The sequence below is a fragment of the Vicugna pacos genome, chromosome 27, assembly GCF_048564905.1.
Source record: "Vicugna pacos chromosome 27, VicPac4, whole genome shotgun sequence".
Classification (NCBI taxonomy): domain Eukaryota; kingdom Metazoa; phylum Chordata; class Mammalia; order Artiodactyla; family Camelidae; genus Vicugna; species Vicugna pacos.
Genome location: NC_133013.1, coordinates 25,961,148 through 25,984,271, shown reverse-complemented (window position 1 = coordinate 25,984,271; position 23,124 = coordinate 25,961,148). Strand labels below are relative to the sequence as shown.

Below are 23,124 nucleotides of genomic sequence, written 5' to 3'. Positions count from 1 at the left end.
ACTGAGTCTTGCTGGATTCAGCTCTTTTCTGGCCGAGGGTGAGAACGGCAGCCCTGCCCTGGTTCTGCTGCACCCGAACCTACAGAGTCTCAGACATGCTGTTCTAATTGCAGCCCCACCCCTGGTGCCCCCAGGAGAGTAAGGGAGGGCTCAGACTCGGTCACCAAATTCCAGGCTGTCAGAAGGACCCTGGGGGGTTGAAGCAAAAGTCCCCAGTTCCCAGGTCAGAAAGCTGAAGCCCAGGATGGGAGCCTGTCTGAGGCCACAGGCTTCAGCAGGTGCACAAGGGAGGCTGGTGGGGAGGCACAGTGCTCCTGGCAGGGCCGGACGCTGTGGATGAGTGAGACCACAGCAGGAGGAGCAGGAGGGAAGGAGAAGACCGCCTTTGTGCCTGAACCAAAACAGGGTTATTCCTTGGAAGTCGCATTATGGGGCTTGCCTGGTTGGTGAGGGGCTGGTGCGAAAAGGTTCCCTCTCGGTCCACAGCAATGCCTGCGCGCCCCGCCCCTCCCCTCCGAGGTGGGGGTCCCTCTCCCGCCTTCTGCAGCATCCACACTGGCCCCACACCTGACGCCTGCCCTTCGGGCCAGCCTCCTGAGGAAGCTTCCTGCTTGCCCTGCTGATTCCAGACTGAGTGAGATTAACGACACGTGCCCCTCTAGCCTGGGGCTGGGGGATTACCCCCAGCTCCCAGCAGGTATCTCTCCTTTCTCTCCTTCATGGTCGATACCAAGGCCCCCTTGGCCACCCACCATAGCCTCTGAGCCCCACTGGTCACCCACAGGGATGGGCCCTCCCCAGCTGCTCCTCACTGGGGCTGCGTCTGGCACACGCCCACCCACAACATTTGCTGGGAAGCCCCGCACACCTCCCCACAAACCCCCTGCCATCCCCCAGATTGAGTCCTGCAGGCAGAGTCCGCTGGTAGGGTTGGCATCAGCCGGCCAGGCAGAATGAGAGGCACTGGCCACACCTCGGAAACCTCACTGAAGCCCGTGGGTTCCAGTCAGGAGAGCAGCCAGAAGCCAGGACTCGAGGGCATGCCTGACACATCACCCTGGAAGCTGCAGCGGAACACCCTAAGAATGAGAAAGTCCTGACAAAGCTTTAGCAAAGCTCAAAGCATGGAAGGCAGGTGAAGCCGGTATGGAGCTCGGTTCCTACATGCCCTGGCTATGTAAAATCACTTCTTTTAAAAAATTGTTTTAAATCAAATTTAATCTGCTTTGAGCCCCTGGCTACCAGGTGGGAGATTCAATGTCCTAAGTCATTTCACTCCCACCCTGGAGGCCTCGAAAAGTCCAGAAGATCAGAGAGAAGCTCTGTGGTCTTTGGTTCCCTCCAGTCACTGCACGCAGGCTCAGAGACTGAACCTGAGGGTGGGTGTCTCAGCCTCCTGCAAAGCTGCGGCGCAAGGGCACCACACAGCATGTCCCTCAAGGTTCATACATCCTCAGGGCACCACCAGGAGCAGCAGGCTGTCCCTGCCACTGTGTAGCACGGCCACAGCCCCCATCCCCCTCGGCTGGGGCAAGCTGTCCCCACCTCCTTCCTCTGCCTGCTTCCACCCCCCCCCAACTCCTCACTCCTTTCCTCTTCCTCTTTTGGGCAGCCTCCCATCACCCCACAGTGTGCCTCAGCTCACAGAAGCGGCCTCAGATCTGGCCCTTGGGGTGGGGAAGCACAGCACAAGGACCTCCTGGGGGCTTGACGGGGGGGGGGGGCGCAGGGGGGCGCAGGGGGGCCGGCAATCAGCATGCGCCAGGCTCAGCCCTAAATGCTGAGTAAAAGGTTTGCCCATTTCTCACACTGACCTTGCGAGGGGGGCACTGTAATTATTCTCATTTTGCAAGTGGGGAAGCTGAGGCATAGAGAGGTCATGTGACTTGCCCCAGGTCCCTCAGCTAGTAAATAGGAGAGTCGGGATCCAATCGCAGGCACATTTCTGGAGACAGGGGAGTGGCTTCCACCAGATCCTCAAAGGCATCTGAGACCAGACAAAAAGCCACATGCCTGTGCTTTGAAGCGCAGCCAGGGCGCTATTCAAACCTTCATCTCCTTCCTCCGCAGCTCTCTGGATTCATGACTCCTGGAAACAGCAGCTCAAAAACTGGCTGGACGCAGAGAAGCGTAATTCCTCCTTGAAGTAGTATAATTCATATTTAGATTGTTCTTTACGGGAAGGGGAAGGTAGAGACAAATGAAAATAGACAACCTACCAACTGGTCTAGTCAAGAAAAACAATGACACATAACATGAGGTTAGAAAGGGAATATCAACACAGCGATGCAGATGACTTTCGAAATCTAAGAGAACAGTACCTACAGCTCCATACTTATAGAGTGTTGCAACATGAAGTAACATTCTAGGGATATACCTGTTAATTGCCAAAACTGACTCAATGAGTGAAAGACCTGTAACCACAAAAGAAATTTTATAAGTTGTCTCTACAAAAGACACAAGATGTAGAGAGTTTTAGCATGAGTTCTTTCAAACTGGAAAAACAGGTTATTTCTACGTCTCTATTTAAACTTTTTCAGAGCCTATGGGGGAAATGATGGATGGATTTTGTGCTTCCAAACTGATCTGACTGAGCTCCCGACACCCAAATCTGACAGAAATAGGCATCCTATCCCACGCACCTTCAGGATGATAACCACAGACCAGTTTCACTCTTGCCAGTGGGTGTAAAACCCTGGACCAAAGGCCAGCAAATGGAATCCTGTATTATCTTGCTGCCTAATAGAGTCAGCGTTGCCCACAATTGTCCGACACCCAGTGTTTGGCATGCTTTCCCATTACCCAGATCTGTGCTGGGGGAAAACCAGACCTGATATCCGTGTCCAGACAGTCTGTACACACACTTCCTTTGTGCAGTCCTAGGTGCCCCTCTCAGGAAGCAGACAGAATCAAATGGGGCAGGTGTGCAAAACTTGCAGAAATACAAAAAGGCTACAGCTTGAATTATTGCTGGAAACTTGTGGTCAGCTGGAATAACCTGCTATGTTGATCATTTGTCCTTTCTTTTCCTTTTTGAGAAGTTCTTAACTGTTTGTTTTTAAATAAGTTACAGTCTTTCTCCCTGCTGCGCTTGGTAACATCTGATTAAATAGTCAAGTCCTGGTGGAATTCCCTCTTTGCTGTATCAATATGCATACCCTCCAAAAGCTCAGGGATGGTGCCTGCAGTGACCTGGGCAACAGAATCCTGGGCCCAAGGGACTTGATCCAACTGGCAGCGCACCCATGGCAGACAAGACATGGCAGAAGCGGGGCTTAGCCTCTGTCTGGAGTCCCAGCAACCCGGGAGCTTCTCAGGCAGGAAATAAGACTGTCACTGCCCCCTGGGAGCCACCAGAGGGCGCATGACTCTTATTTCCAGGATATGTGATCTAAAAGGCCATCTCATTTCTGACTACAGCCATTGTCTCTTTCACTTTTAAAATATAATTCAGATATATTAAGGAATAATCTGCACCCAGTGAAATTCAGCCATTTTAGGCATACATTTTGATGAGTTTTGACAAGCATGTGCAGTCGCAGAAAACCCCTGACAATCAAGATGTAAAATATTTCCATTACCCTTAAAAGTCCCCCTGTGCTTACTTGTAATTTCCTACCCCTGTCCTCTTTCCTGGCAACCACTAGTCTGCTTTCTGTCCTCATAGTTTTGCCTTTTCCAGAATCTCATATAAATGGAATCATATAATAAATGGCCTTTTGTATCCATCTTCTTTCAGTTAACGTAAGGCTTTTGAAATTCACCCATGCTGTGTGTATCTATAGTTCCTTTGCATTGCTAAGTTGTATTCCACTGCGTGGACCATAATTTGTTTTTCCATTTATCAGAAGATATACATTTGGGTTGTTTTCAGTTTGGGGCCGGAAAACTGCTGTCAATATTCACACCTAGGTCTTTGAGTAGATACACATTTTCATTTTTCTTGGGTAAATACCTAGGAATGAGGTTTGAGTCATATGATAAGTGTATGTTTAACTGTACAAAAAACCTGCCAAACTCTCTTCCAGAGTGGCTATTGTTCCACAAAATGGCTATTGCCAGCACTTTGTAATGTCTTTTTTCTTTTTAAAGTCATTCTAGTAGGCGTGTAATGGTATTTCATTGTGGTTTAAATTTTCATTTCCCCAAAGTTAGTAATGTTAAGCATCTGTTCACATACAGATTGTCCATCATATCTCATGTTTGCTGAAGTTTCTTTTCAAATCCTTTGCCCACTTTTAATTGGCTTATCTGTCTTATTGAGTTGGAAGAGTTCTTTATCTATTCTGGATACAACTCCTTTATCGATCACGTGTTTTGCAAACATTTTCTCCCAGTCTGTGGTTTGTATTTTCATTTGGAGGAGCATAAGGTTTTCATTTTGGTGAAAGCCAATATAATCATGTCTTTTCTTGTGTGGATTGTACTGTTTATCTTATCTAAGAAATCTCTACCTAAACAAGGTCATAAAAATACTCTCTTCTATTTTCTAATATAAACACGTGATGCTATAATTTCCCTCTGCCCTGCTTTAAATTGTGTCCCACAAATTTTGGTATGTTGTGGTTTCACTTTCATTTAATTAAAATATTTCTAATGATTCTCATGGTTTTTCTTTGAATCATGAGTTAGAAGTGTGTGTTTAATTTTCAACTATTTGGAGATTTTCCAGATATCTTTCAGTTATTGATTTATAGTTTAATTTTATTATGATGGGAGAACATACTTGCGTGATTTTAATTATTTTTAATTTGTTGAGATTTGTTTCTCGGCTCAGCATATGGTGTATCTTGGTGCAGTTCCATACACCTTGAAAAGAATGTGTATCCTGCTCTGGTGGGGTGGGGTTTCCTATAAATGCCAATCAGGGTGAGCTGGTCAATAGTGCTGTTCGAGCTATCCATGTCCAGGCTGATTTTCCGTCTATTCACTCATTCTGTCGAATATTGGAAGGGAAGTGGACTTGCCTAGCTCTCCTTTCGGCTCCTCCCAGTTACACGTGTCTGTGTCATGAAGTGCAGCTCTCCAGTGTGTGCACTTCGAGGCTGTCGTTCCTCTTGACGAGCTTGACCTCTTGTTCATTGTGTGTTGTCCCTCTGGATCCCTGAAAATGTTCTCTGTCCCATAGTCTACTTTGTCTTATGTTAATATAGACACTTAAGCTTTGCCTTAGTGCATGTCTTTTTTCCTTTTTACTTCTAACCTACCCAGGTCTTTATATTTAAAATGGGTTTCTTGTAGATTACCTCGGGTTCCAGAGGGGTTTTCTTGCTGTTGGCTTTCGGGGGTTGGTGCAGGCCTCCACCAAGGAGCGGGTCCCTCTGCAGGCTCTTGCTCGCCCCCAAGTGGTAGACTGCTGCTGCTGTTTCTCGGTCCTCCTGGCTCCCCCTCCCGAGCCTGTGCACCTGGGACTGAGAGAGTCGGCCTTCTCGGTGTTCCCGACTCTCGCCTGGTATCTCTGGCAGGTATTGGACAGGAGAACGTTTCCTGCTGCTCCCACAGGGGCAAGTCAGGGTGTTGACTTTTATCCTTAGATGTCCCAAGATCGCAGAAGCAGTGGATCTAGTTCCTGCCTCTCCTCCAGCAGCCCTGGGACCAGTCTACTGTGCCTCATCCCATACCCCTCTCCTCCGGTGGCTGTGAGAGAACTGCCTTTGGAAAGTACATGATGTTGTGAGCCCGCCTGCCAGCAGAAGCCAATCAACTTTTGCACGTCTGTGCCAACAAGGGGGTCTCTTCCCTCATCCACTCCTCCTGCTTTGCCTCCAATCTTCCTCCTGGGAAAGTGGGGGGGGGGGGGGCAGCAGCATATCTGGCTTTCTCTGCCCGGTCCCAAGATGGAAGCAGGGACAAAAATTGTGAAGCTGCCAGTTATTAATTGAGTCCTGACCATTTGGGGCTGATTGCTATGGAAGTCACCCTTTAGCTTCCTGGAGTGTCACTCGAGGTAGCAGGCTGGCTTCCTGCAAGTCTGACTTCCAGCAGGCGGCTCCTGAGCTGGCTGCTGTAGATAAGGGGTCGGTGTCCCGGGCAGGCTGCTGTGGGTTAAGAATCAGAGCTCTATTTTTACAGGTGGTCTGGCCTTGTCCCCTTGTACATGCAGTCCCTTGCCGTCCTCTCCTAGAACTCTCCAGTGGCGGCCCACGGCACAGAGTCCTTACAGTGGCTCCAAGACTCCACGTGAACTGGCTCCATTGTCAACTCCAGCCTCAGCCCCCACTATTCCCTGCTCTCACTCCAGCCACACTGGCCTCCTTGCTGTTCCTGAACACGGCAGGCCCTCTCCCAAGGCACTGATAGCCTTCTAATGTACTGCATGACTTTCCTATGTTTAGTGCCTCTTCTTTATGTCTGTCTCTCCCAACTAGAACGTCAGCTCCACAAGGACAGGCACCTGGGTCTCTTTGTTGCCCACGACTCAGCACGTGTGATGTCGCCTCGTCTAGCAGAGTGAGTGCCCCATACAGCGTTTTAGAACGAATGATTAAATACGTGATTATGAGTGTGTGCAGAAGTATTTGATAACATCAACTACTTGTTGGGTGCCTGGGGCTCTGGGCACTGTGCTAAATGCCTTCATATGTCATCCCACTTGTATCCCTCATAGCCCCCTTACAGAGTAGGTGTTATCAGGGCCACTTACTGTTCAGGTAAGGTGGTCCCAAGGGACACAGGGCCCAGAGTCTGTTAGCGTCTCAGGAACCTAGATAAATGTTTAAAACCTGAGAAAAGTCTGGCTCCAAAATGCAAAAACTATAGAATAACCCGAATTAATAAATGTTTAATCAAATATCTACAAAATGTTGTCAGTGGTTCATTTATGTCATTAACTGTGTCACCTTCTTTAATTATTAAATGCAGTGTTCATAAGAGGTTCATTATATTTGATTAATTTGTAGATTCATTCTTAAACTCTCAGAGTACTTCCAGAATGCAAATGAATGCCCACAGAGTGCTGCAAACTTGCAGATAATTACACTGTGAATGAATTACTCTTAGCCAAATAATCTCCAAGATAAACCTACAAAAACCACTTCATATTATTTTACAGTAATATGTTATATTTAATGCAGCAATTCTGTGCATTTTAATAATTGATTTGGGGAGGAACCTCCAAAACTAACAGCATCTCATCCTAGGAAGGTCTTAAAATGGCCTTGGGCATAATTAGCCCCATTTCACAGATTTAAATCCAGGGTCTACAGTTTCCCAATTGTGCTAGTCAACCTCCCCCAGTTCTCCTGGCCAAATCCTCACCTTCCTGCTCCCCACTTCCCTCCCTGCGCAGCTCCCCATCGCCGCTCTGCCCAGCCCTGGCCAGGGAGGATGCAGGGATGTGAGCACGTGTGAATGAGTATGGGAACCCCAGGCAAGGTGCTGGTTCTGCTCTTCACTTCTCTGCAGGGAGGGAACCCCACTGCCCCCTAAAATGCTTCCCAGCCCTGAGAGCGCATCTGGAAGGAGAAAGCCAGCTATCCCCCAAATCGCCACAAGATAGTGCCACAAGCCCGTGACTGGGCTTCTATGGCCCCTGTTCAGGGAGAGGGGATTCAGACCAGGAGGACAAGGCACCGCAGGAGGCCCCTGGGAGCCCTCCTCACAGCATCTGCTGCTCCTGGGGGCGACTCTGCCCCTTGGGGTGTCCCTCGGGGCTCTGTTTGCACCCCTGTGGCAGGCGCAGGGGTTTGGCTCCTACTCCCTCGCTGTGCCTGTCTCCCTGCTGTTCTGTATCCTCTCTCCATCTCTCTGCCTCTCCTCTCTCCCCACCCCATTCCTCTCCCTCTGTCCTCCGTCTGTCTCTCTCTACCTCCATCCGCCTCAGCAAATCTAATGCTCCTTCATCTTATTCAACAAGTCCATGGTAAAAACCTGCCGGTGCCTGACACACGGAAAGGCAATGAAAGCACACAGGAGCCACAGTCCAGCAGAAGACATTCCCAGCAGACGGCTGTGGTGGGCGGGTTCCTTTCCCCTCCCTCCCTCTCCCCTCCTCTCTCTCTCCAGGCTGTCTCCTGACTGAGAGGCAGAGAACCTGGGGCAGCAGATGGAGAATGTGCCTCTGTCCACCCCTGCTCCGTCCACACATACCCTGGTACAGTGGAGTCGGGCTCAGCAGAGCAACACAAAGCCCCAGGATCTTGAGACGTTTATTCTAAGCCAATCCCACTGCCCTAGAGTCCCCAGTGTGCAATGTCAGAGTCATGGGCTGAGAGGCCATGAGACAAAGGTTTGGGGCCCAGCCCTCCCACAAATCCCTCTGGGAAGGTTTTCTCTGGGCCTCAGTCTTTCCACCTGTGGATGGATCATTTCTAGCTCCCTTCCAGCTCTGCGCCCTGCAGTTCTCCAGGACTGTCCCTGCCTGGCCCTGGAGGCTCACCTCGCACTCCCAGCTTCTCCTTGTCAGCCTTGAGGATGCTGGCCTGAGGTCATCACTAAAAGACTTGCTGTCCGGGCTGGGGAGCTGGACTCCACTTGGCCTAGGATGGGAATCAAGAACCACTCACCAGGAGAAGCCAGAAACTTTCTCCTTCCAGCTTCCATTCATCTGATACCCAGATCTCCCCAGGCACCCCCGCCTTCACTCTCACGTCATGGTTTTGGCTTGGAGGCTCCACCAAGGGGCTAACCCAGGAAGTCCTGTGTGAGTGACCCGAGGACTATGATTTTACCAGCAGCACTTCTTTTCCTTGAAACTGTTACAGTTAATGGCGATCCCGGAGCCGCGCCCCCCACCCCACTGCACCCCGTGTGCTAGGCTGCGCAGGGTGTGCTGGGTGGATTTTGCCTCCACCCTCACTTCCACCCTTTTTCTCCAGGGTGAGATGTCACTCTTTTTGTCCACAGCTACTCCCTCCTCCATCAGGGCTCAGGGACCTATTCCCTTCTCTTCCTCTAGAATCTCCCTCTCACCCTCCCTACTAGGTCTTTCGAATCAGCATCACACCCTCTGGCTTCCATCTTCAAAATACCCACCTCCATGCTAGCCAATGCAACCACACAAGAGAAAGCATTTTAAAGCACTGAAATAAGGAGGCGACGTTATCAACATTTGCAGGTGATTGTATATTGAGGATGAAGCCCTCTGAATAAAAATAGTAAGGGAAGAATTAAGTTAGTAAGGTACAGAATTCCTACAGAGCAGTACATTGCATTCTGGTCGGATAATGTAATGAAAGGAAAGACCCCACTTATAGGAGTATCAGAAAAGATAAAGTGCCTGGGAATAAACTTAATAAGAAATGTTCAAGACCAATACGAAGAACACTGTAAAACTTCTGAACAGAAGAAAAGACACAAAAACAAGCCACGTTCACGGATCAGAAGACTCAGTATCATAAGGGTTGCAATTTTCTGCATTACTTCACACTGTTAACGTGATCCCAATAGATACAAATTTTTTTAACTAGACTGGGTAATTCTAAAGTTTATTTGAAAAACAGCAAGAATAGGCAGGAAGAAGTTCTCAAGCACTGAAAAGAATCTTACAGATACTAAACATTTCATAGAGTCTTAATAATGAAAACCATGTGGCCCCAGTACACGGACAAACAGTAGTCCAACGGAACAGAACAGAAAGCCCAGAGAGAGGCCCCAAGACAAGCAGAAATACACGGTGTTGAAAGAAACATGGAGCTGTATTTTATGCTCATTTAGATCCCAAGTGGCTCAAACAGCTACATGTAAAAAGCACAATGATGGGAGTATCTGGAATTCCCTTATGATCTCAGAATGGAAATTAAAAATCTAAAAGCCATAAGATCAGATATATATCAATTCAAACACATTTGTTAAATTTCCTGGAAAAATATCGTAAGCAAAGTCAAAACACAAGTAAATGGGGTAAAACAAGGTACGATTCACATCAAAAAACATCTCCTCTCCCTAATATTTAAAGAGCTCCCAGATGTCAAAATAAAACCAGGAACAACCAACACTAGAAAAGTGGACAAAGTAGACGAAGTAACAGTTCACAGGTAAGGAAGCACGACGGCTCTTCGACGTCTTATAAACTGTTCAACTTCAGTCAAAATGAGAGAAATGAAAATTGGAAAGTTTTGAGGTGATTCAATAGGGAAAATACATCTTTTCAACGAGAAGTTCTAGAACAACTGAATACCCATGGAGGGAGGACATCTCAACCTTTTATTTCATACCATACACCAAAAGTAAGTCAAAATGGATCACAGGCCTAAAAGTAAGAGCTGAATCTATAAACTTTTAGAAAAGGACATGGGGGAAATTTTTCAAGACCTTAAGATGAGTAGAGCTTTCCAAGATGAAACCCTAACCATCAAAAAATCACAGACTGGACTTCATCAAAGTTAAAAGCTGTTGCTTTTCAAGTTAAAGCATTAAGTTAGAAAGGTAAGCTACAGACTGGGGGCACATATAACAAATACACTCATCTGCTAAAAGACGTGTAACCAGGAGATACTAATAACTCTTAAAGCTAATACCACTACTATGCCAATGAGATAAATAAGCCATTTTTTAAGTGGAGAAAAAACTGTTTGACCAGACACTTGACAAAAGAAGACGTGCCCAGTGGGCACGTGAAGAGAGGCTCAAAAGCACCCGTCACGCTTGCTGGGAAAGATCGACGCCACCAAGTGCTGCCGGCACAGCTGCTCTGGAATTGGTTTGGCAGCTTCTTGACCCATAAATTCTACTCCTAAGTATTTACCCAAATGAAAACGTACGTCCATAAAAGACTCGTGCACAGACAGATGTTCAGAGCTTCGATAATCAAAACTGAAAACTGCTCAAATATCCATCAACGGCGGAATAAATTGTGCATCTATCCATAAAGAGAGTAGCACTACCAATACAAAGGAACAAACTACAGACACACACAGTAACACAGATGGCTCCCAAAAACACTCCAGGGAGAGAAAGAGGCGAGACAGGAAAGGGTCCACATGGTCTGGCTTCATTGTATGAAATTCGAGGAAAGTGAAATGTAATCAACAGTTACAGAAAGTGGAGACCTGGGCCGGGGGCGGGAGGAATGGGTTAGGGGCAGACGGGCAGTGAGGACTGACATGGAAGGGACACAGGGAACCATGTGAGTTGATGGAAACGTTCTGTATCCTGATTGTGGTGGGGCTGGTGGTTACACGGTGTTCACATTTGTCAAAACACATCAAGCACGTTTAAAGTGGGTGCATTTTATTACATTAAATTATACGTTTAAAAAAAGTAAATGCTGGAGGAAGACAGCAAAAACCTTGTGCTTTTAGTGGGACCAAAAATCCAAGTCTTAAAAAGCAATAGGCGGGGAGGGTATAGCTTAAGTCGTAGAGCGCATGCTTAGGATGCACGAGGTCCTGGGTTCAATCCCCAGTACCTCTGTTAAAGATAAATAAACCTAATTACCCTCGCCCACTCACAAAAAATTTTTATAAAATACATTTAAAAACATTTAAAAATAAAAAAGCAATAAACAACTGAGCAATTAAAAAAAGCTATACTGAGATATAATTTTTCACTTACCAGACTGTCAAAAAATCCAGAAGTTTAGTAACATGCTGTGTTCGCATGGCTATGAGGAAAAACAGACTCTCAATCACTGATGATGCGAGTATAAATTGGAATAACCTCCAAAGAAGGCATTTGGACAATATTCATTAAATTAAATACTTTGACCTAGAAATTTCTCTTCTAGGACTTTATCCCACAGGTGAACTTCAACCACAGCTGAAATAGCATATGTGAAAGGTTATTACTGCAACGCTGTTCGAAATAGAAAAACATAATCTAAACGTCCATCAACGCGAGCCATGTTAAATTAATTATGATACATGCACACAGTGGAATCCTATGTAACTACAAAACTGAACGGGGGAAGTCTAGGTGTGCTAACCTGGAAAGATTCCCAAGTGTAATGGGAAGCGAACAAATCAACACTGTGTTGTCATTTGTGTAAAAAAGAAAAAAACAAAAAACAAAAAAGCCCCAGAAAATAATATTTAATTTTCTTGTAAATGTATTTTTTTAAAAAACCCAACGTCTGGAAGAATAATCAAGAAACTAATACCAGGGGTTCCTGTTTGAAGCAAGGGTGGAACTACGCGGAGTCAGGGGGATGAGGGGCACTTTTCACAGCATGCTTTTCTCATCTTTTAAAACGTTCCAACCATGTGACTGTACGACCTATTCAAAATGACTTATTTTAAAAATGACATCAGAATAATCCATTATATATTATATACCAACATAGCGTGTGGTAACTATTTTCATTATCATCATTCATCAGGTTACCTCGAGGGAAAAACGCAGTGTCTAGAGCAGTGCAGGGCACACCTGGCACCCAGTAACACCTACTGCTCATCCCCTCCCCGCAAACCCCTGCACAGGCCCACTCAGACTTCAGGTTCCAGTTCCCCAGACTGGGGCCGGGCTGCCTCTTCCTGTGCGCCCTCGCCCTCGCCCTCGCCCTCGCCCTCGCCCTCGCCCTCGCCCGCCCTCGCCCTCGCAGGGGCTTTCCTCTCCGCCCAGTGCCCTTCCCCCATCTCCTCCTCTCATCCCCACAGCTGCCGGTCTTGGCATCACCTCCTCTGATCAACACTTGTTCCCTCCCTCCCTACACCCGGGCCTGGTTGTCCCCTTGTCACCCGCTGTGGACTGCAAGGTCTGTTCAGAGGCCTTGAACCTGTGGGCTCCCTTTCCTGGAGGGCTGGCCTCACCAAACAATGAGCTCCCAACAGGATGAGGGTATTAAAGGCTGCCGGGCTGGTGGCAGGCCCTGCTCTCCACCCACACAGACATCTAGAAGTTTCAGTTTCCCCTGGTTACACAGACCCTCTGAACCAAAGAGAGAACGTGAGTTTCGGTTTCCCTTAAGCCTTCAGGAGGAAGATGCCTGGGGCTCCCCCTCTGACACCTGGGGCACTGCGTTCTGCAGCAGCAGAGGGAAGAGCTGTGAATGGCTCAGGCAGGAAGCTCACGGTCCAGCAGGAAGGACAGGCACTTCTGCAAGAACAGTGACACAGACAGTGGGAAATGGGCACGATGACAGTCCCAAATTAGAGGGGGAGCCCAGGTGAGAGCACAGGAGACCACGTCCCACTAGGGCTCATGGGCTGTGGGAGTGTGACCCGCGGGACTGGAGGGAAGGCTTCCGAACAGGCAGCCCTGGCTGGGCGGCTCCAGGGAAGTGGAGAAAGGGACAGAGCGGGGGCAGCAGCCTGCGGTTCTGGCCTCCAGGGAAGGGCCCTGGGGCTGAAAGCTGAACCCAACTGCGGTTTGGTCCACGCTATGAGGACCTACGAGAAAAGGGACAAGGCCGACACTGGCAGGAACAAAAGGGCAAACTGGGTAGAGCCCAGTGCCAAGGCAGCTGGGGAGGCCCTGAGGGGGAAGGCCTGGTGCCAGAGGACAAGCCAGAAGCTGTTCCTCAAAGAGGAGGCTCATATTCCAGGGTTTTTTTTTTTCACAAGCCTCTCCAGGAAGTGAGATTCATTTCTTAGAACTTTCAACATCTAAGGCCCCCTTCTCTAGGGCGCCTGGGGTTTGGGCGGGAACAGCGGGGAAACAGTGACCTGAGGTGTAACAGGAGGGACAGCTGACCCCGGCCTGACTCCTCTCCTGAAAGTGACAGGAGCCCCGCCCTGCCCCTCACCAGGTTAACGTTTACCAGACCAGCTCTGTCACACCCACACCTACTCTTTCCTGGCAAACCTCTCCCCTGACTACAAAGAGGAACAGTGCGCCCTGCTCCTATCCCAGGGGCTTCAAGACCTTTGGCAGGAAGGGGAACTGTGGGTGATTCAAGGCTTGTGTCAGGGCTTGTCAACCTTCGGGGCTGGGGCCCCAGCCTGGCAGCAGGGCTTCACCTTGGGAACCCTTACCCACCCTCACAACCCACTTCTCTCCAGTAAGTTGTAAACACCACATTTATTTGATGTTTTCAAACCTCCAGTAGGATGCACAGGAATGGCAGGGCTCTCCTCATGCTGCCCTGCGGCCCAGCCCGCCAGGCATGCAAGAAAGAGCTGGCAGAAGGCTCAAGATCCCTTCAGGAGCAGGACCAGGGGAGGGCCAGGCCCTACTCTTCCCCACTCCCACCCCCCCCACTAGCCTGGGCCTGGACTGCAATCAGCAAGGTGGGCCCAGCCCGACTGCCAGAGCCCTCCCACTACAGGGACCTCTTCTAGGTGGCTGCCTCTCCAGCCCTCCCTACTCCCTCCCACCCTGAGCTCTGAGCTTGAGCCACATGCATTGCTCCCTCACACTGGTTCCAAACCGGCTGCTGTCAGGCTGTTTCTGTTGGCCCTGCCTCTCCAGTCAGGTGGCCAGCAGAGCAGAACAGGTCTGGCTCTCCTGTCATCGTGCTGTGTACCCAGCTCAGGCTGGGCCCTGGGCAGAGGACCAGGGTGGGCAAAGGCTTGTCCAGAGAACCACTGTGGGTGAGAAGGGCACGGCCGCCTGACTCGGCCTCTCCCAGCCCCCACTCACTGGCCCCCGCTGAGCCTGAAACTTCTCAGGGCCTCAGTAATCCAAGGTGTAGTGCCAATGCCTCCTCCTCCAAGATGCGCCCCCTGGCTCGGTACCAGGCTCAGGGCTGGGCTATGGCCAGTCAGCCAAGCTTGCTACTTCAAGGCCCTGAGGACAGCCTCCAGCTTCATGGCCACGGCCAGGTCGCCCTTCACCTTCAGCCGCCCGCTCATGTAAGCGCCCAGGGGCCGCAGCTCCCTGCACAACAGGGCCCGCAGGTCTGCCTCGGCCACCTCCACCACCACGTCAGGGATACCATCAGGGACCCCGTGTCCCACCCTCCCTTGCCCTGTAGGGGGAGAGAAAACTGAGCATTAGTAGGGGGACAGCTGTGCTGGGGGCGGGGGCAGGGAGGGTTAGCATGACTCACTGGGACAGGTGGAAAATAGTGGCTAAGAGCTCAGATTCTAGTACCCTGGCTTCAAGTCCCATTGGCTGTGTGATCACTCAGAGCCTCAGTTTCCAATTGGTGAAACAGGGATGATGACAATCCCTAAATTACAGGCTCCTGATGAGAAGCAGGTGCACAAAAAGCGCCGAGCACAGACGTGGCACGAGCAGCAGCTCTTGGTATAGGAGGCGTGGCCACCTGAGCTGTGCTGCTGACGAGGACAGGGCAGGGAGACGGAGGCCTAGAGAGTCACTGTCTGCACATTGTGTCTGAGCTTCTGACTGCTATGGGTTCACCCTCAACTATTAACGGGAACAGGGCCCAGTCTGAAAAGGGACCACGGTGGGTGGGAGCCCACGAGCAGCCTGGGTGGGAAGGAGAGGGCAGGGAGGGCAGATGCACCTGTGGTGAGGTCCAGGAAGTAGATGCTCTGGGTGCCACTGGGCAGGACGACATTGAACTGGTAGCAGGCCCCGACCTGGCTGACCAGGGCCTCAGACAGGAAAGGCTTCAGAGCGGTCAGCAGCCCCTCGGCCACGGGCTGCTTGGGGCTGGGCCCGGCACCATGAGGGGCAGGCGGCTCAACCTCACTCACCATCTCCAAGGTATCTGCTGGGGGTGGCCAACAGGATGGGGGGGGAGGCAGAGAGAAGGTCAATGTGCTGCCAAGGTCAGGATCACCTTGTTCTCTGTACCTTTACAGCAGTTCCCTCGTATCCCCTTCAGACCTGTGTTCAGCTTCCTCGTCTGCTAAGAAGCTGCCACAGAGTTTTCAGCCATGACCCAAACCCCATTCTAAGCTCCTCCAGCCTTGAACCCAAAACTCTTTTCTGGATGCTGCCACTTCCTCCCACGGAGGCTCCCAAAGGACTCCACACACTCAGACACCTGGACTCTTCTCACCACCTCAGCGCTAGTCAGCTCTAAAATCAGAGTGGGCTGAACAGCTGGGCAGGGCGCGCACTGCACAAGGTGCCTGGTTAAGGGAGCAAGCAGCAAAGCTGAGCCTGCGCTGGACACCAAGCTGAGCGCCCTGGAGAGCACCTTCACCCTTTCCTTGAGGCCCCTCACCTGGCCCGGGGCGCGGGGCACCTCCTGCCGCTGAGGACGTGCCTCCTCCCAGGAAGTGGAGGGCCAGCTGCTGCAGGGTGCTGTCCAGGTTGGGCCCAGTCGGGCTGTCCTGGGGCAGCTGGAGCACGGCCTCCACCGCCAGCTCCACGCGGTCCACCTCCAGCCCCCAGGCCCTGGTCACATCGTTGATCTCCAGCTGGAAGACAGTGTGGGGAGAAATGGAACTCATTCAACAAATCATTCCAGACACCTTCTTTAGGTGGGCTGGTATGGCCACACGGGGACATGAGGCACATGAGGTGCCAGGCCTGCCCTTGAGAAGCTCCCAGCCTGGATGGGGGCAATTACAACCTAGTGGTAGGCAGTTGGTAGTGAGCAGTCAGGAGAGGGCCTGACCGACCTGGAGGTCCGGGAGAGTGAGGAGCAGGGAGGAGAGAGTGAGGCCGGGAGGAGGAGGAGCTATCCAGGTGAAGTGGCATAAAGGGAAGGAAGACCCTCCCAGGCAATGGGAACAGCATGTGCAAAAGCCCAGAGAGAAGCAGGAATGCCTGGGGAACTGGCATTAGTAACCAGAGTTCCACCTAGCTGGACCTCACCTGGGCTGGGAGGTGGGGCCAGCGAGGCCCGAGGCGGCTGCTCCCGCTCACCTGGATTTGTTCTGAGGCACAAAGAGCCCCAGAGGGGAGTTTAACAGGAGAGCAACAGAGCAGTCTTACTGGTTGGAAAGATCCTCTTGGCTGGTGGGGTGGACACTGGATTGCAGCGGCAGAGGGTGGAGGCATGGAGACCAGGTAGGATGTTTCCAATTGCAGGCAGAAATGATGCAGATCTGGTGTCAGGCAGAGAGGCGGCTGCGAGCCAAGCTACACCAAGGGAGGGGCATAACTCCACAAACAGCACTAAGCTGCAGGACACTAGAGAAGCAGAACCCGGACGTGCAGAGACAGGGAGGTGGTGGGGAGTCGAAGGAGTCAGGTTTCCAGCGTGGGTCCCTGCGTGGACCGGGAGTGTGGGTGTTCACCCAGAGAGCACACACAGAGGAAGGCACAGGTTTGGGGGTGGGTAGCAAGGGATGATGACTTTAATACATTAAGCTTGAGGTGTCTGTGAGACAATAGGCAGTTGGATATGTGAGTTCAGGGTATAGGACAGAGTCAGGCTGGATCACTGTTCTGAATAATTGGTGTCCAGCAGTAGCAGAAAGTCCTGGGTGGATAAGCAATCCCGGAAGGTCATAGATGAGAAGAGGCCATTGATAGAAACCTGGGAACACAGAATAACCAGGTGTGTAGAATAACGGAAGCCCGGGGAAGCAGAGGATCCGAGAGAAAGAGAAGGGTGGGTGCAGGGAGTCCAAGGCTGCCACCAGGTGAAGGAAGGAAGGGAAGGACTGAGAAGTGCCCTCTGTGTGGGCCAGAGGGAGGTCACCATGAGGTTGGCAGTGTAGTCTGTCTTAGGACCCTGGAGAGGAGACTAGACTAAGGACAGGAGGGGAGGAAGGAAACGGGGGGAGGAAGGAAACAGGGGAGGGGGTGAGTCAGAGAGGGACTGGGGCAAAGGGAGAGCGTGTGTCTATGCGGAAAGGCAAGGAGGAGGATGAACAGAGGGAGGGAGCCGAGCCCGGTGCAGTAAGGAACCTCAGAGGAAGCAGATGCTTCCAGAGAGGCAGGACAAATAGCACAGATGTAAATGCGTTTGAAGGGGTGATGCTGGAGGAAGCTGAAAGAGTTCTGGTCCTAGAGTGTGTTCTCCTGAGGATTAAGAGGCAAGGCCTGTGGTGAAGCGGGTGTAGGGGTGGCAGTGGGGGCGGCTGGGCCAGGGTGGTGAGGGGTGAAGCGGCTGGCTTGGAGCATGAGTGGGTAAGCAGCCAAGGAGGGCCCAGCAAGCAAGAGGTGGAGAGTGTGCAATCCTCTCCAGATGAGAAGTAGGCAGAAGGGGGAGTGAGAATGAGAAATGTCTGCCTGAACCAGGGAGCATGCTAGATCTCCTGAAGTTCCATTTTAACCAGGAGCTGACCCCACTTTACCAGGAGCCAGCTCGGCCTGGGGACGGCCCCACACGACTCTAACGCTCTGGTGTGGGACTGACTCCCCAAACTGCCTCTCCTGGCTTTGCTGCACTAAAGCAATGTGCAGCGAGGCCGAGATCAGTGTTCTCTTCCTAAAGGTAAATTTAAATGAAGTGTGGTTTCACGAATAAAACTTGTTCCCAGCTTGTGATCAGAGTTGTATATGACTGAGCACCGGGCTGGGGGTGGGGCAGCTATTCCAGCTCTGCCCGTGACCATGGCTCTCTGAGGCAAGTCAAATAACTTCTGAGCCTCAGTGTCCCTCCTCCAAAATAAAACAGTAACACTGGCCTTCTTGCAGTAAAATGTAAAGCTGAGGTACACTGAGGTGGGCAAGAGGACTCTTTAAACTACAAAATGCTACACACGTGAGAGCAACCCTTACATCGCAAATAGAGTCTTGAGAACTTCACCCAGTTGGTTGACTTACTTCTTGAAGGGACTGGAACCACCAGAACTGGCACCGCCCCTGCCCCCTCCCGTCCTCTAACCCCGGGGAAAGCAGAGCTGAGGGGAAGGAGGGGAAACTTCAACCACGGGGAGAGTGGGGAGCTGGGGACACGCTGCCACGTGTATGTTCATTACTACCCCATCTAGTCACAGAAGGGATTTGAGGTGAATTCCAGCGCAGATAACTGCTCACACATGGAGAAGAGGCAGTAAAAAAAGTCCAAATGTCCTCATGTCCCTTTTGTTCTGTTCAGAACAAAGAACACAAAACCACAAAAATGCACATGCTGTCCTGGGGAGCATGGAATTGCTCAGAGGGTGACTGGGCCAGGAGGGCCCTACTCCTTTCACCCACCTGCTTCCCCCGTGAGAATGCTCAGTGCCTCTGAGGCGCGGTGTTGTCATGGTAACAGCTGCACAGCAGTGGAGGATAAAGGCAAGGGCAATCGGGGGGGGGGGGGGGGGGAGGCCCCATAATTTCTGCCAGGCCACTCCCCTGTCCCAGCCCCGTCTCCTCTCAGGGACAGGTTTGCCCAAGGTCACTATGGTCTGTGCCCATCCTCCCTCTCTCAACTAACAGTCCCACTCAGACCACAGGCTCTTCAAAAGTTGTCACCCACTTGGGACATAAGGTAAACTGAGGCCCAGAGTGATCTGGTGCTTTGCTCAAAGTGCCCTGGCAGGCAGCGCCGGGCCGGCTGCCGGTCGCCCAACTCTGCCCTGTGCGGAGCTGCCTACCAGGAGCTGGTCGCTGATCTTGAGCTTCTCCATCTGGATCTCCCGTAGAGGCCTCTTGAGCAGGGCCTTGGTCATGGCGTTCTGAGCCGTCATGCGCGTGGCTGTGTTCAGGTCCTTCACTGTCATCACTGACAGCACCGGGTCCCAGATGCGGAACTGGACGTCGGCCCCCACGGACAACACAGCCCCGTCCTTAGAGGCCAGCTATTGGGGGGGCCGTGAAAGAGGGAGGCCAGGCCCGCTGAGAGCACCCAGCTTGACCCACCTGCCCGCCTGCCTGGTCTCTAGCTCTTAAGAGCAAAATGTTGTCCCCAGGTTAGGTATATGGAGCAAGGGTGTCCTCCCAGCCTCCCTCCTCCGTTTTCTGGTGTCTTTCCCACGCCCCGCCCCTGATGACTACTCATTGGCCAAGGTACTGGCACCCACACTGCACCCTGCACAAGCTCCCACTCCTCTGTCCAGGAGAGCCGAGAAGCCCCTCACCTTGCAGGGAGGGACACTGAAGGCTCGTGTCCTCAGATCCACCCTCTGAAAAGAGTCAATGAAGGGCAGGAGCAGAACCATGCCGGGTCCTTGAGGGGTGCGGATGCGGCCCAGTCGAAACACGATCATGCGCTCATAGGTGGGCACGATCTGTCCATGGTAGCGAGGGAAAGGGTTGAAAGCGCTGAGCTGATGCTGACAATGACACCTGCCCAGGTCCCTCCCTCGTTCTCTCCCCTGGCCTTGCTCAGTGTCAGGTATCCTGAGCTCTGTTTTCAGATGAGTAAACCACGGCTTTGAGAGGTTAAGTGACTTGCTCAAAAATCACAAAGTCCCCAGGTGAAACAGGAAAGATATGAATGCAGTTCTGAATGACTCCAAAAGTCATGCTCTCACCTGCCTCACTGTATTGACTTGATCCTCAGCAAAACTTTTCACCCGTGTGCCTGAAGCTTGACATGACTCAAACCAGGAAACCATCTGCCCTTGTCATACTTAAGGGAAAAGCTGGGCTGCTCTAACAGCAACCCGAGCAAAGGGCTTTGCCAACTTTAGGTTCCTGGAGTCCTCAAAGAAGGAAATGTGTCCAAATTAGGAATGAAGGCCCAGAGAGGCAGTGACTTGCCTAAAGCCACATGATATTTGTTTCACTAGCAGCTTTAGGACTAGGATTTAGGACCTACTAAGGACTCCCTTCCAGACCACACCAAGCCCCAAGCTTTCTACAGAAGCCGACTGTTGCTTGGGGCCACACAAAGGGAGGCTTCACTGCAGCTGTCAGGTGCGATTCTCAGCTATAGCACATACTTTCCCACCTGCACCATCCTTTGTTGAAAACAAGGCCTGAACTCCTATTATTCATCACTTACTGAGCCAAGTCGAGTGTTTTTCACTTCTAATTTAGCCTAACCCAAAAGGACGAAGATTTGGCAATGGTATCTGTGGGCACCTTAAAGCCAGTGCCCAGACCCCCAGACTTGGGAGTTTGGGAAGACATGTTCCTACCACTTACTGGTTCCCAGTATAACTCTGGACAAGTCTGAGCCTCAATTTCTTCATCTGAAAGGTGAGAATGAACAATTCTTGCCCAGCCCATTTCACAGAGGTGTGATAATATCTAGGGGGAGGGGCAGAGGATAAGGAATCCACCCACCAATGCCAAAGCTCTCAACGTGGCCCAACCACCCCGGGGGGCTGACCCAGCCAGCCTTACCTTTAGGGCAAACCAGCCAGAAATGGGGAAGGTGATCATCAGCAACAAGAAACCCAGGAAACTGATAAGGCCGTGGCAGAAGCAGGAGGACCAGCTCTGAGGTGCATCTGAGACAAGAGAGCAGAGGCAGTCAAGGAATACCAGCCGGGTCTGGCAGGACAGCCGCACGTGGAGTGAACTCGGCCAGGTGTACCTTCTGCCCACCTCCCCTTGCAGTGGCTCCATCCTTTTCAGGGCTAAGATGTTCCTTCCCAGCTCACAGTTCTTCACCTACTTTAGTGCCTTAAGGACCAACAAATACTTGTCTTGACTAACACTACTCCTTTATCTTTGGGAAGGGGCTACTTAAGGACTTTTCCTTCCTCCCACACATCAAAACAAATCGGTCCCAAGTCCCACCTTCACAAGGCCTGTTCTCTGCTAGGCAACAGCCAGTGGAGCGGAGAAACTAATCACGTGATGCTCTCCTCACTAGGCTGAGCAGGAGTCAATCCTTTTGTCTGATTTATATTGCCTCCCACACAAGGAACTGGGAGCACCTAAGCATATGTAAATACACTCTGGGTTGAACTGAACGCTGCTGCCATAACACTTCCCCTACCAGCAGCCCCATAAATGTGCTTTCAAGGAGTCCTTTTAGAGATAATACCTTAACCTAAGGCGATAAAGCATCAATGGCTCATCAGCAGGAGCCAGAGGTGAGAGCTAAGATGTTCTTTCCTAGCTCACAATTCTTTACCCCACTTTGATGCCCTCAGGACCATCAAATGCATGCTTCACCTGAAGTAGCTTCAGGTGGGAGGTGGCAGAGGGGGAACTAGGAAGACGGAACTAGGAAAACTCATCTGAGCCAGAGGTCCTGGCCCCTGGTGAACCAGGTGCCCCGGATGGGAGCCCAGGAAGCTGAGAAAGCCCCAGAATCTGGAATGAGGTTATTCTCTGCCTTCTGTCCCCTTCCAGTCCTGGACAGGAAGCAGACAGGATCCTCTGCTCCACCCTTCCAGGAATCCCATACCCTCTGGGCTCTCTAAGCCCCAGGTTACTAAGTCTCCTTTTCAGCCTAGTTCTGACACATGTGGCCCCTGCAGGAAAGGAATCCTTGGATAGGGGCAGCTGTCATTACAGAAGGGTCAGGGAGGGACCAAATCCTCTGGGGTTTGGTTGTCAGGCTGAGACATGTGGGATCTGGTCTGTGGGCCAAAGGAATCACTCAAAGCTTTGGAGCAAGACAGGGCCTGAGCAGACAAGCACTTGAGAGCCTGCCTTTTTTGGCCTGCGCATCTCAACCAAGAAACAGGGAGATGCCGAAGATCAGGGTGTCCAGAGTGCCCCTTGGGGTGAAGATTCTGCTATTTCTCTGCAGCCAAGTGCCCTTGTGCTGGTGACCTTCCTAGGCAGAAGGGAAACTTGAAACCTCTGGGCTGATAAAAGCTGAGGAGAAACGAGGTGAGGCGAGGCTTCCTGGAAGATGCAGCCCTAGGAAGGGCGGATGAGCAGCAGCATCCCAGCGGCTGATCCAGGCCCTTCTCCACGTCGTGTCCCCTCTCGGCCCCTCCTCTTAGGGTGCGAGCGTGCAAGACCGGCTGGCTCCCGAGAGGCAGACAGTTCGGGCTCGGGCTGCCAGCCGGTCCCCCCTGGGTCCGCTGTGCTGGGCGGCCACTCACCGGCCCCCGGCCCCACGCCGCCCTGCTCCGGGGACAAGCAGCCCTTCTGCGAGCCCAGGAAGCCGAAGCTCGACTGCTGGAAACGGTCAAAGTCCCCCAACGGCAGCGCCCGGTACCCGGACCTGCCGAGCATGGCTCTTGTCAGGGGGCAAGCCCCGCGCCCCGGCGCGGCGCAGGGCCTGACTAGCGGGCCACTACACTGCCCCGCCCCTGCCGGCCGCCGCTTCCGGTTTCGCCTGCGCGGCCCGCGGCGGAGGCTCGCGCGCAGGAGGAGGAGGCAGGCCCTGCCCGGCTCCCGCCCTCCCACAGCGCCCCCTGCGCTCGGAGGACCGAACTGCGGCCCGCCGTGGGGAGAGGGACCGTAGTCTGCCTTCCGAGGAGCCCGCGTCAGTCCTCTCCTCCTACGCCCGGCTCCCACTAGGCCTTAGGAAAGGAGCAGGAAGGAAAGTCGAACTTTGTAAGGGGTTGTTCAGGAGCAGAATCTTTTCCAGAATCAAGGAAATGCTACCAGCCTTCTCAGCGCAAACTCACAAACTACGGACGGGATTTG

General features: G+C 51.8%; 1 protein-coding gene across 13 annotated transcripts; it reads right to left on the bottom strand.

The window, feature by feature from the left end:
- Positions 1-5,183: 5,183 nt before the first annotated feature.
- STOML1 (stomatin like 1) lies at positions 5,184-22,824 on the bottom strand. Of its 13 annotated transcripts, none has more exons than XM_072951036.1 (9): positions 22,575-22,821; positions 20,911-21,017; positions 19,698-19,847; positions 19,215-19,418; positions 15,959-16,154; positions 15,290-15,499; positions 11,494-11,542; positions 8,378-8,477; positions 5,184-5,411 (listed from the first exon to the last, which is right to left on the bottom strand). In XM_072951036.1, the coding sequence occupies exons 1-9, from the start codon at positions 22,705-22,707 to the stop codon at positions 5,199-5,201; spliced, it is 1,362 nt and encodes a 453-aa protein (XP_072807137.1). In that variant the 5' UTR covers positions 22,708-22,821; the 3' UTR covers positions 5,184-5,198. The 13 variants fall into 13 exon arrangements, with proteins under 13 accessions (XP_072807137.1, XP_072807138.1, XP_072807139.1 ...); XM_072951037.1 differs by lacking the exon at positions 5,184-5,411 and adding an exon at positions 5,906-6,038; XM_072951038.1 differs by lacking the exon at positions 5,184-5,411 and adding an exon at positions 6,644-6,703 and having other exon boundaries at positions 22,575-22,820.
- Positions 22,825-23,124: the final 300 nt, after the last annotated feature.